The 13,770-nt window shown below is 38.8% G+C and overlaps 1 protein-coding gene across 6 annotated transcripts in view; it reads left to right on the forward strand.

Annotated features, from left to right (window-relative positions):
- The window catches only part of NAALADL2 (N-acetylated alpha-linked acidic dipeptidase like 2), an 899,698-nt gene extending 889,504 nt beyond the window's left edge, over positions 1-10,194 (forward strand). For all 6 annotated transcript variants that reach the window (XM_054039851.1, XM_054039853.1, XM_054039852.1 and 3 more), the window contains one exon: positions 10-10,194. In XM_054039851.1, coding sequence (XP_053895826.1) covers positions 10-208 — 199 coding nt within the window. In that variant the 3' untranslated portion in view covers positions 209-10,194. The remainder of the gene's footprint in view (positions 1-9) is intronic.
- The last annotated feature ends 3,576 nt before the right edge of the window (positions 10,195-13,770 follow it).

Here is a 13,770-nt window from a genome sequence, read left to right on the forward strand (position 1 = left end):
CTCTTTTAGAAACATTCTTTACAGGCTGGATGAAAAGATGAGCCAATTTTCAGTACTACTAGAGGCACTGGAGCACTGCAAGCTACATCAGTCAAATGAGACCCTTCAAGCAGCCTTGTCAAAGGTGCTGAACAGCATCAATTCAGCTCAGGTTTACTTCAAAACAGGACTTGATGTGTTTGAGACTGCCTTTGCTGGAAAGAAATGACAAAACTCTCAGCATTCTAAGAAGTTTGTTTACAATTCACTAAGCAAAAGTTCGAGTCGGACCAGAATTTCTTTGAGATTGAAAGTTTTTTCAACTGTTTTTTTTTTCAATCGGTGTTTAAAGGTACTACAGTGTGTGTTCTTATAACTATAAAACAGTCTTTTGCACTGTTCACGGTAAATCCCAGATGTCTCTTTGAGAATGTATAAAAACATATTCAGAGGGGAATAACACTCAAGATTTGATTTTTAGAAGGAAATCTGCTGTATTTTTATATGTAAAATATATTTTTATGACTAAGGGCTCAATCTTGCAAAGTGCTGAACACTTGCTGCAAAATGCTAAGGGCCTGCTTTTCAGAGGTGAGGAACACCCACGGTTGTAAGTATCTCGGAGCTGTGAATGCTCAGCACCTCAACAAATCATGACTGCAGTACCCTAAAATTCATTGGTTCACCCTTAAGTCCTCCAATACCCAGATTTGCTACACCTCCACAACAAACTCATCTTTGTTCTTTCCCCTTTATGTCTGGGGAGAGGAAATTGAAGGATGTGGGTTTATTCTATTGGTGTTCAGGGCACGCAGGACTAAGGAGGAGGCACTCAATATCTTGCAGGTAGAGTCCAACATTCTGAGACCATCCTTACTCCTGTGGGTGATGCATATAGTATGAATGTTGCTTAGGTTCTGGGAGAGTTAAGAACCTTTGATTATCCTGTTTCTGCACCAGAAAAGGAGAATTTTAATTTCAGTGAAAAGCGTTTGGGGTTTTTGTTTTTAACACTTCGGAGGATTCAGAAAGATTTGAATTAGTCGACGGAGTTGACCAAAAACATTTTGAATGTTTATATTTATGAAATGAAGTGCCTAATCTTATGGAACTAGTAGTACTACCCTGGTTAACAAAACTGTCAACCTTTATATTGGCATCCACTATACGGGCTCCCTTCACTCCCAGAATGGTATAAGGGACCCTAATGTAAATGAGAATCAAAACCTAAAAATCCTAGGGAATTTCTTAAGATATAGGGCTTGATTGTTTCATTGGCAGGACCCAGGCTGTGGACTCACAGCAGTGCAATCATAGTAGTGCAAGCCACCTACAGTTCCCACCCCACCAGAGAACCTAGCACAACCCAAATAGATTAAGCAGGTCTCTTGTCTGAAACATAAAGCAGTATTCCCCTAATGGAATCGGTCTGAGGGAAACAGTAATACCTCTACCACTGCATAGCATGGAGTTATTGATGGGTGGAGCAAGTACAGTTGTACCTCCCTGCGCTGCTGGGGTGAATGTGAGTGCACACAGGACAACTGGAATGCTAGTCATTTAATTTTGCAAAACAGGCGACTGATGGGACCAAAGTTTACTGGGACTTAGGGCTTTAAATCCATAGATTATTATAACGCCATACAATAAAATTTAGAGCATATAGAGAAACACAGTTTTAAGAATGATGAGTGTGGAATTAGAGCTGCAAGAAAAAATGATCAGACGTCACTGGGACTTCCAGACTGAAAAAGTAGTTGCTGTCTGGGATCCTAAATAGTTTATTGTTGCCTCAAATTTGTCCGTGAAAATAAAAAGGAGGCATTTCAGTTTATAATGAAAACAACCACATTTCTGTTTGAATGTAGAAAAATTTCACTTGGGGAAAATTGCAAATTTGTCCAAAGGGTGCAACTTTGTGTCAGTACTGTTTAACAAGAGCATGTTCCCAAAGTGAAAACAGGGAGTTTTATCACAACTCCGAGTCTTTATTTCCCCACATATTGTTCTTCAAAAAATACTTCTATAGCTGCAATGATTTAATATAGAGTGCATGCAACTTTGCTTTTGTTACATTTCATCATACATTAACAACGCAGGAAAGGGTTTACTCTCTACCTTTCAGCTAATACTAGGTGCTTCTAATATGGAGGGATCTGTCCACTGGAGGGCAGGTGAGCAATTTGACTTGCCACACCGACTCTAAAGAGATGGCATGGCACCATTTTCTTCTGCCATAGTACATCTTCTCTATCATCGGGTTTCCAATAGCACCCATCACCGTGGTTTCTAACCAGTTGGAAATGCTTCATATGAACTGTGTGTTCTGTATTTTCCAACAATATTTAACAATTTATTGTGTGCACTAGATTTGTATTGTATTTCCTGAGGAGGAGCAATCTCCCAGCTGTGAGGTTAGCGCGAGTTCTTCCTTGGGTTACTGATCCCCACAAGCCTGATCCTGCTCCCATTGAAGTCAATGGTAAAGCACTTATTGACTTCAGTGGTACAGAATCAGGCTCCAATAAAGGGGCCTAAAATATAGATCAACACCTCCTCCTTCCAGAAGGGACTAGTAGCCTCTTCTGGGTCTAAAATGTAAAATCTCCCAATCTCCCATTAATCTAATCTGTGTCATTTCCAATATTGTATACATTGAGATTTTTTTGAGAAGACTGTGTCATTTGTTACAACTGCATTATTCCTGACTAACTTTCCTTTCCGCCTTCCTCCAGTGATGTTAGACCATAACCAGTTTTAAAGTCACAGACCTTGAAGTATTCTACTGCAAATAACACCGTTATAGTATGTGTCTACCTAGGGCTGATCCCCTGCACCTGCAGGGGCATAGGCTTGATGGGTTACTAGACACTAACTTGTCTGATTTTAGAGGTGTAAGTGAGCGCTCACAGGTAATTTTTGCACCTTTGAAAAGGTACTGCGGGCCATCTCCTGCCAATGTTTTTTACATGTAGTCTGCTAGATTCAGGGAATTGATAGCAAGATAAAGCCATAAATATTCAGTGAATTTCTAATATAGAATCTTTCTCTCAGCCACTTGTTCCACATCAGGTAAGAAAAGGTGTTTGTAATAGTTTACTCAAACTAAATTCCTTCTGGTATTGTGTTGAAATAAAGGCAATGCCCTTTTTAAAAATGCAGTATGTTTGCAAACTCCTTGAAGGATACTAAAAAAAATCTGTTACCTTTTCATGAGCATCGATTGCCAAACCCAGCATAACAAATACATTGATTGCTAGAGAACCTACTCACCAGGACCAGAAATCCTAAGGCTTGCAATAGTTGTGTGGTAAAGCAGTTGATAATAAAAGGCTAACATGATTTTATGAGTGCATATTTTAGTGAGTCCATAAAGAACTAAAATATAATCAAATCAGATAAATAACAAGGACATCGAAGCTGGAATTTCAGCACTAACTTCACAAGGGGCAGTGAATTGCTTTTATCACCCAAGAAAAACAAGCCCTTTTTGCTGTATAGTATACACAAATAAACATATGGCTTGTATAGTGCCTTTATTTTTCAATTATTGTGCATATACTAATTTCTATACATGGTACCATCCTCACTCACATAGATGGAGATGATACCCATGTGATAAATTCCAGAATGAATTTACCATACACTTGACTGCTTCACCTGCCCTCTGCCCATTATCACAGTTTCTAGGACTTGTTCAAATCTAAGGAGCTGTAAGAAGGGCACTGCAGCAATGCATGGGGAACAGATCAGTCTCTCAGTTAACTACATTTTTTCCCCTAGGAGTAGTTCTTCCATATGTTTTTGTACCCACTTTAATCATTATTATTTCATGCATTTGAAGAATGCCCATTATTATAATATTAATTTATCATTCATTTTACAGGGAATTTGGTGTGAAAAATCTTAGCCTAATTGTCTGGGATTCCAAAGCCATTATTTATTGGACAAAGAAATATGACTTGCAAGCCCATTCGCTCAAGCTGTAAAGACTCATGTTTTTATCTCTGGAGATCCCCTTTTCAATCCCTGCCCATAAGCATGAAGGTGGTCATCAACATACTGTCTAAGAGACGGATATAGAGAAAGCAGGATGCACTAGGAAATCTAGAGAAGGGTGTAAACTTATAGGGAAAAATACATGGAGATAGTTAAATATCATAAACTACATATTTTCCTTCCAACTGTAAGAGTTTGATGAAATTCTATGACCTGTGTTATGCAGGAGGTCAGACTAGATGACCATAATATGGTACCTTCTGGTCTTAAAATCTGTAACTCATTTTAGAGAGAGAGAGAGCACTAAGTTTGGGCTTAGACACATTTTCAAGGGAACAATTATAAGAGATGGGCCCATGCTCAAAGCCTTGTATTGTGGGCTATCATCCTTTGAGCTAAGGATAACTGGAAGTGACTACCTCTAAAATATGTTAATGTCGCTCTTTCAAGGTCCAGTTATGTGAGGTGGAAGAAGTTAAGTTCCTTTAACTCTCAGTGGGACTTCAGGGTTCCCAGGATCAGACCTTAACTTGGATAGGTGGTTGCCTGAGTGGCATTCCCTTTGCTCTGAAGGCACATTCTTTCTAGCACTGCACTACTAGTTCCTGCCAGTTTAGGAGTGGAAAGCAAAGTCCAATTTCAGAGGTCTGGGGTCTGATTTTGCAGCATACTTAGCATATATCACTTTGTATGTTTAAAGCATGGCTTCATTGACTTCTGTTGCTTCTGTAAGTGCTTAACACTTCTGCAAGACAGACCACAGGGTCTCAAGTCAGGCACCCAGAAAATTAGTTAGTGGCCACCTGTGAAAAGTTTGGTTGAAATGATTTGCCCAGCACCACAAAGGAACTTTGTGTCAGAGGCAGGGATAAAATCTAGTTCTCCAGGACAGTATCCAACTGCTTTAACCATGAAACCATCCTTTCCCCCCTCACAATCCCCTGCAGGGTTCCTACAGACAGCAGCCTCCTTCACTACACAGCCCTGGTTCATCCCCAGAGCTTGTTCATTCTGTGCACTGAATAAGGCAGGAGTACTGTGGAAAAACAGTGTGTGATTATGTAATTAAAGACTGTTACGTCATGCATGTGCACAAGGGGTAACAAGTTTCTGTAGGAAACTTTAAATCTGGCATTTCCTAAATTGGAGTGATTGACTTTGCAGCCTTAATGTTCTTTTAACATCGTATTTTTGTGTGTGTTATTTCCTACGTCTTTCAAATAGCAAAGCGAAAAAGCAAATTCCATCATGTTGCATCATAATGATACACATCTGTCTCCCCTTCCCCCCACCTCCTTCCCTCTGCCTCACTGGATTTCAGTTCATCTCCTTCCTTCACCAGTCCTAGTCTCTCCACATGCTCCTTGTCTGTTCCCGGTATCTAGCCCCAGGCTCCTGGTACCAATCTACTCCTTGTGCCCCTCCCCAGGTTTGGGAATGCCCCCTCTGCATTCAAATTGGGCAGATTCCTCCTCTACACTGCCTGGGGCCAGCAGAGAGGGCATTGAGAGCACAGGGTCCCTCCTCTCAGATGAGGGTCTCAGTCCCAACATGACCAGGGCATCCCAGAGCTGTCTGCAATTGCAAGGAAAATCGGTGAGGTTTTTAATCTGTTAAAATGTTGGCCGTCTCTTCTGAGCATGTGCAAACTGCGATTTTTTTTTAAAGGCTTATAACTTGGCCAAATTCGGACAAATTTTCATGGGGATGGCAAAAGGCCCGTCTCTGATGCAAAGGCCACTCCTCTGCAAAATTTCAGCTCCCTGAGGGTGCTAGATCTTCTCAATTACACATTGTGAAAATGTTGTGAAAATAGGCAAAATAATGTATTTTTCCCTAGCCTTATTCTCAGAAACGATTGAACCATTTTCACTGAAAATTTCCAATAATAGTAATACTAACAATAATTAATAATACTCAGACTGAGGAAAACACCCAGCCTGGAAATGTTCAGTCCAATGGTAAAAATTTGGCAAAGTTATAAGCAATTGAAAACAGGGTCTTCTAATAGGAAGCGTTGTGAACACAATAATAGGTGGTGCTACCAGCCGCACCTATAACAATTATTTTGGTGCTCATGCAGGGTTACAAGATGTCATCACGTCATCAGTGTAATAGGTTATTTCAATGTGTCTCATTAAGTATTCTCCATATGGGAATAAATCATATTGAAGGCTCCCATTGTTTAGTCCACAAAGTGGGTGGACATAATCAAGTGTAAATACTTATTAGTAATTTTGACAGAAGCTGGCTTAATGATAACGTTTTCTAAAACATTTTGTAAGGAGTATTAGTTATTTATATTCTGCTTAATTAATAAAGGTAGGACCAACTTTTTAAAAGTTAGCAGGAACCTTTCAGATTCTTTGGACAGTACTACACAAAGCACAGGACAGAGTATAAGTGTATGTATATGTGGTATACTGTAATTTGGTACAATCATGATGCTTATTAAAATGTTGGAATGTATTAATGTAAATCCTTTAATCTTGGAAATACACAGGCCTGGAATCAGAACAGAGGCTTAATTTAAGAAATATAGTTAGAACACAGGTATTGAACAGAATTTTTTTTTCATGTGTAAGTACAGTTTCATGCTTATTCAGCTATCTGTTGGTAAAAAAAAGAATTTTGTTTAAGCTACTTTTTCTCTGTTGTTTTTCCCCAACAAGGCTTTTAAAAATGAAATAAGCGCCTGTTCTTTGTTGTTGTTTTTTTAAGTGCTTGCTGCCTTTAATATTTTTAAATGATGTTACACAATGGTTGGGAAGCTTATCTTGTTTTAGAATGGTGTTAAGGCCTCTTTATCTGTCATTATCGTGCATTGTTTGATAGGCAGAACTCAGGGCTGATCTTCACTATGGATCGATGCTGCTGCAAATGATGCAGCAGGGATTGATTTAGCGGGTCTAGTGAAGACCCACTATATTGATGGCAGAGCACTCTCCGGTCAACCCCGGTACTCCACCTTTCCAAGAAGAGCAAGGGAAGTTGACAGGAGAGCTTCTCCCATCAACGCAGCACAGTGAAGACACTGGGGTAAGTCGACCTAAACTACGTTGACTCCGGCTATGTTATTTACATAGCTGGAGTAGCATAACTTAGGTTGACTTACCCCCGTAATGAAGACAAGCCCTCAGAGTTAAAGTGGTATTGTTTTGAAACAGTCTCTTGGGAAGGAGGTTCTTTACAGATTCACTAGTGTATTTAACGTAACGCACTTAGGTGGCTTTTACTGTGTCTTTATTATGGAGTCACTATAGGTATCCAAGATGATGTTCTGAGGCACTAACCTGAGAGAGCTGAATGTGGTGGTGTAATCAGATTCCAAAGACCTAGTCAATCTGCCACATTTGGAGTGAGCTGTGGGAAGGACTGTAGTTAAGCAGTTGGTTCAGCTTTTATTCTGGATTCTTTAAGAGCACCTCCTCATTGCAACTTTCAAAATATTAGCACTCGGAACATAATCTATTTACTGGTGCAAAAAGCTCCCTGACTGTTGATTGCAAGATTTTTGTTGTTGTTGTTGTCCCCCTAGAATTGATTAAAAAAATAAAAAAGATAGCTCTGGAGACTAAAGACAATCATAAGGTTCCTCTGCCAGGGATTGTGGAGATGTTTTCTTTCCTATGTTTATTTCTGCCTACAATTTATGTTTGTACTACACTTTCAGTTTGTGATGCATTCTTAGTTAGAATTTTTATCCATCTAATTCAACTAACGCCATATGAAAAGCTTATACAGTGCTACACTTCACAAAGCAGTATTATTTGACAGGAAATCAGGCATGACTGGCATGTTGACAGACATTGGGCCAAATTCTCAGCTACGGTATTTAGAAAGTTGATTTAATTGGCCAGCTGGGAATTCTGCCAGTGTGCATAGGGGTTTAGAAATTGCATAGAGAACTCCTGTGACTCCCCTCTTCTCCAGGCCCCTTGTATCCATGTCACATTGGCAGGATGGTTCAGAGCTCCCAATGTGCTCCTGTGATTCCCAGTTAGCAGAACCTGGTAGCCCTGATCAGCTGATGTAGGATAGAGCAGTTTTGAGGCTGCTTTGCAGCCCCACGCGGAACGTTAAGGCACTAATGGTTTCCAGTACTTACTAGAATGTTCTGCCTTGTGGCAATCTGGTATTGTGCACTATTTGTGGCTTTTCATACATTCACCTGGACCTTTTTTTCCCTATCTGCCCTCATTTCCCGGCCGCAGCATCTAAATTTTTTTACATTCGATGACTTCACTAGAGGGGAATTAAGGAGATGCTTAATATTTCACATTTAAATCAGATGAGATAAAGACAAAAGCTCTTTGTTTTCCATCTGCAGTCTATGGAAGTTCGTGGGCAACAAACTCTTATCATGTATATTATGATTTGGTATGCTAAGAGAAATGGAAAATGAATGTAATTCCTTATCCAATGAAAGCAGAAAGAATTCAGGGAAATATACACTCAAATATTTTAACCATTTGTGCACAACGAGGGAGAACAAGAATGAAGTGAAGAATTATGAGCAGATATTTTTCTTATGGAAAATTCTGTTGTTTTGCTTCAGTAAAGGATTTTAATATTGTACTCATACCTATGCATTCTATACCTCTGAGCCCTCGTACCACTGCCGTGTCTAGTGGGGATTAATCCTAGTGCTGTCATTAGTGCTAATGTTCAAAACACTGGTTCATACTGAGACTGTGTCCCATAACTTCTTATGGGATTTATGTGATCCGATGCAATATGCAAATATTTCCACATTTTATAAAATGCTATAAAAAGCATCTATTAAATTGCATCATCAATGAACAACTTTGACTCAGAACATGAGAAACACAGTGAATGTAGGCCTCTCTCATTCTGTCTCCGTCTAACTTTTCAAATAGTAAAATAGAGTTAACATACAAAATATGCTCACCTATAGTAAATGATAGCTAGTCAATTCAGAAGAAGATTAAGTAACCAGGATTTTGACCATGCAGTAATATAGACTTGATATAGTGATTCCACGGAACCAATAAATCTCATACTCTGTGATAATGTGCAATGAAAGGTTGATTTTTATAATACATTAAAGGGCACAGAGTGGAGGTATAACAGCTTCTTTCTGGAAAATAGTTTATATTGTATGAATTTGTACTTTTATAACATAGTATAATAACAAAGATAAAATTGACTATTAATGTAAGTAGATTCTACATACTTGGACTAAGAAGCACATATTACCTGTTTTATACCATTGCTATAATTTTTACATCATATATCAGTGTTGATAAAGAAAGGCACTGAAATGGAATGCAGTAACAGACATGATGTGAAAGTGGTTGTAATTGTGAATTAGTCTTTATTTTTCCTGAATTATATTTTTTTAGAGATTAAACTGGAATATGAAGATATGAATCTAAGATACATTGCACTGAATTATATGGAATTCTTTTCATTTGCTTTGATTTTTTATTGGCTTTGTCAATGAATTGTACCATATGCCTCTCAAACTGCTGGTTCAGTAACTTGGATCCCAGGGCCCTAAAATATGGTAGAACCTGGGAGAATATTAAAAAAAAAACCTGGGATGCAATGGCTAATGTCACTTGGGACATTAATAGACATTCAAAACCATTTAAAAATGTTAATTACAATTTACAGACAGATACATCCCAATTATCCAAATGTTCCAGGAATTGATGGGCAGAGATCCAACATATCTGATAATTGGAATTTCAGATAAAATTGTCTTCTATGTGGATTTCATACTCAGGGTGGCCAAGATTTCCAAAATAGCTAATGATTTTGGCTGCCTGATTTGAAACACTTAGAGGGAGCCTAATTTGCAGAAAATGCTGAACATCTACTCTGAAAACTCTTTTCAGCATGACTCAAGTAGTCACACATTCCGTTTGAAAATCTTGACCATGGTATCTAAATTTCAGAGCATCTGAAATCCTGCTAATTTGGGTTTGCCTGTATTACAAATGTCCTAAAATTACAAACAAGTGCTTACTCTCTCAGGAAAATAGGAGTTGCCTACTCTGCCTATAAGATTTATGGAATGTTTGGATGAAGCTGCGGAGTTTTCCCACACTCATGAAGCACTCGAGAGGTGTAATGAATTGTTCTCATTGTAAAATGAATGTGTATTTCCAAATTTATGTTTTTTCCACACTATGTTGTTTTATTTCAAAACTGCTTTCCTTTTCTCCAGATTAAAAATAATAACAACAATTATATGTGGTTATTTTTGAATGATGGGCCGAATGTGGAGAGAAATAACTCACTGGTTTGGTACAAAGAAGAGCTCTGCCAAGGATGATGGCCAAAGCTATAATGGGGTTCAAAAAAAGAACTAAATCAGTCCATGGAAGACAGGTCCATCAATGGCTATTAGTCAGGATGGGCAGTGATGCAAAACCATGCTCTGAAATGTCCTTATCCTCTGTTTTCCAGAAACTGGGAAAGGGCAACAGGGGATGCATCACTTGATCATTACCTGTTCTGGTCATTCCCTCAGAATCCTCAAATCCAATATTTTAAAGGGTTTTCCTTTCTCTTTTAAAATGTAAATCTAACTGATGAGGGTAAGTAATGAAAAGATAGATCCCTAAATTACAATAATTAACCAGAATTCCTAAAATTCTCATCCAGCTTATGTTGACCAAGGAATGGTTGCATTAGTCTACTTCTAGACAGAATAAATTAACATTTCATTGCCTCTTCAGTTTCTCTTATGTCCTTAAAAAGCCATCTGGGAACACTGGTGAATAATACAAGGTTGCCTTTGGCACTGAACCTCTGATAGACTCTACTTAAAAATATTCCCTACACAAGTAGAGCAATGGAAATCAGCAAATAAAATGGAGACAATATCTAAAATAGCCCTTTTGCTCCTAATTATCAAACTTTTTTCTCAAGGTAGCGGCTCAAATTATATGATGCATAAGCATTTGGTTTTGGCCACAAGTTCAAGCTTGAACCAATGACACATTTCCTGTGAAAAGTTACCTTTAAATAGTATTGTGTCGTGAACACAAAAGTCAGTTGCACATCAAGGAGTTGATACAAATATCTGAAGTCCTGATCCTGCAGTCATCTCTGTGTGCAGTTGGTAACTGGAGCTGTGTGAATATCTGATTTTTTAGTTTAATGATCAAACCAAAAAATTGAAAAAAAGGTGTTTTGGGTCTATCTGAAACAATTTTTTTCAAAATTTTCAGCAAACCCTGAATGTTGAAAAAAAGTGGTTTCAGATTACATGAAATGTTTTGTTCCATTTTTGAAGGGTTTTACCTCTTTTTTAAAAGAAAAAAATAGAATTGATATTCAAAGCAAAGAAGTTATTTTGAATTGAAAAGGTGAAATGCTTGGTTTAGAAAATGTTGAACCATGTTTACATTTTTTTGGATTTTTTTTATTCCTCGACTGAAGTAATTTGGCAAACATAAATTTATGAAAAGTTTCAGTTGACACAAATCTGCAATTTTTGGCAAAAAAATTTCACTCAGCTCTATTGGTAACATAAACTTTTAAACACATTCAGCTTTTCATCGCTGTCCTAAATCTTTAGCTGGTTTTAGGTAACCAATTCAAGCTGAGTATGTGAAATTTTTTAGTTGTCAATTTAAAGTGCTGTTTCACTTTTGGCGTCCACATTATGAAACTGATGTCTTCTTCCATTGGAACTAGCTTTTTTCAGAGTATGAGGTCTAATAAAGCTCTCACGGTACTTTCCAGCATATATATGCATTTTTAAATTTAAAGGGCCTGGTAGCTTGTATAAATGGTGAATGATTAGGAATATAACAAAAAAAAATCTTGGGCAAATCTTCCACTCTGGCAAGTCCAAGTAATACAGGGCCCTATATTCAGTGGATATAGATATAGCTCCATTGGTTCAATTATTATATTTATTTTGCAGTGGTGCTTAGGTATGCCAATCATGGGTTAGGGTCACGTTATGCTAAGTACCATAAAAGCATATAATAAAGACCCTACCTCAAATTCCTCAGTGGAACTATGTATGTTGATACCAGCTGGCCCATAAACTCAGTTATCCAATTTAAACTAGCAATGGCAACTCACTTCTGCATTGATCTCTTTTAGCTGAAGATATAGATGATTAGGGGGAGGGATAGCCTCAGTGGTTTGAGCATTGGCCTGCTAAACCCAGGGTTGTGAGTTCAATCCTTGAGGGGGCCACTTGGGAATCTGGGGCAAAATCAGTACTTGGTCCTGCTAGTGAAGGCAGGGGGCTGGACTTGATGACCTTTCAGGGTCCCTTCCAGTTCTAGGAGATGGGATATCTCCATTATTATATTATATTTAAAAAAAAAACCTGTGTAGCTTGTGGAACCTCTAGAAATACCATCTAATCCTCTGCCCTTGAAAAAGAATTCAACTGCTTTGTCGAGTTAGCCTCAGTATCCTATCTGGAGTGAATATAAAAGTAGCTATTAGAGTAGTCCTGGGAGCTGAATCAATTCTGTGGTACTTAAGGGCAACAATTGGCTCATCACCTTCCCAGTAATGGGAAAGAAATAGAATGGGAAGTCCAAGGTGCTTCCCAAGATATATCTTTAAATAGTGTCGGAGTTTATAAACCCTTACAAGTTTTCTTGAAGCAGACATACAAAGACACTAAAGCAAAGATTTCTTTCATGGTGCTGTCTGTGATCGGCAGCATGTGGGGGTCTAACTCAGTTTCAGAACCTGTGCCCCCACCGGCCCTTTCAAAGGTCTTTCTGGGTTTTAGTAAGTCTTTGTGGGCAGCGGAGGCTTGTCAACTGTTTCCCTCTCCACTACTCTGTAACTAGTCAGCTCCTTCCAAGGGGCAGCAGCTTTCCTTCTGCTGGTTGCCATCCTGTCCTGGGACCAGTTCTCCTTTTTAAGCTTGCTTCCTCCAGCTGGAGCAGGTACTGCAGGTGTGTCCGGTAAGGATTGAGCCCAGAAGAGCTCGTTAACCTTCTCCTGATTCGGATGGCGGGGGGATGCCCCATCACACTGTTCTTCAACTCTTTTTTTCACCTTACTTGTGTCTCTTTATACTTGAAGTCTTCACCTCTCAGGTCCAAAAACTCTGGGCTACACTCTCAACTTACCCCAGCTGGGGATCTGACCCTTTTGTAGCTCAGCCTCAAACACATTAAAGCTCTTTTCTGATATAGCTTCACCATATGATTTCAGGAGCTATCCAGGAGGGTTTGGAGCCAATGGGCCAGATTCATCCCTAGTGTAATTCAGATAAACAGCATTGTGCCCGGGATTAATTTGATCCATTGTGTCTAGGGTTACTTTGCCAGCACAATCGGGTATACACTTAAAAACTAAAAACCAACCTGTTATTTATTTCCCTTTTATAATCAGTTGGATAGCAACTATTGTACTGGAAATTGACCCTCTCTCTTAAAGAGAATGTTACCTGTCAGTCCTTAAGTATCTGCTATTTGTTCCACTATACAATACAATCTCAGTTCATATAGTGTCCTTCAGTATCACTGAACGCTGTTTGGAGAGGAAAATGAGAGAGAAAATGCTGCACAGAAGTGTTGTCAATTATTCTTGTATGGGTAGAAAGGGGAAATGCTGCACAGAGATGGACTATCATGAAGAAGAGTTGAAATGTCACCGTGGTGATGTAATTTGAGATGAAAGTTTAAGGGGTTGGCGGGGAACGGGGTCTAGACTGAAGTGAACAGGAGGGTTGTATGGCAGGGCTGGAAGAGAGAAAGTGACTCAAGCCTGCTATATTGATGGGGCAGTCCAAGTGTGAAGAGCTGCTTGGGGAATATAGAGACATTAGCAGTG

The sequence above is a fragment of the Malaclemys terrapin genome, chromosome 9 (assembly GCF_027887155.1).
Source record: "Malaclemys terrapin pileata isolate rMalTer1 chromosome 9, rMalTer1.hap1, whole genome shotgun sequence".
Taxonomy (NCBI): domain Eukaryota; kingdom Metazoa; phylum Chordata; order Testudines; family Emydidae; genus Malaclemys; species Malaclemys terrapin.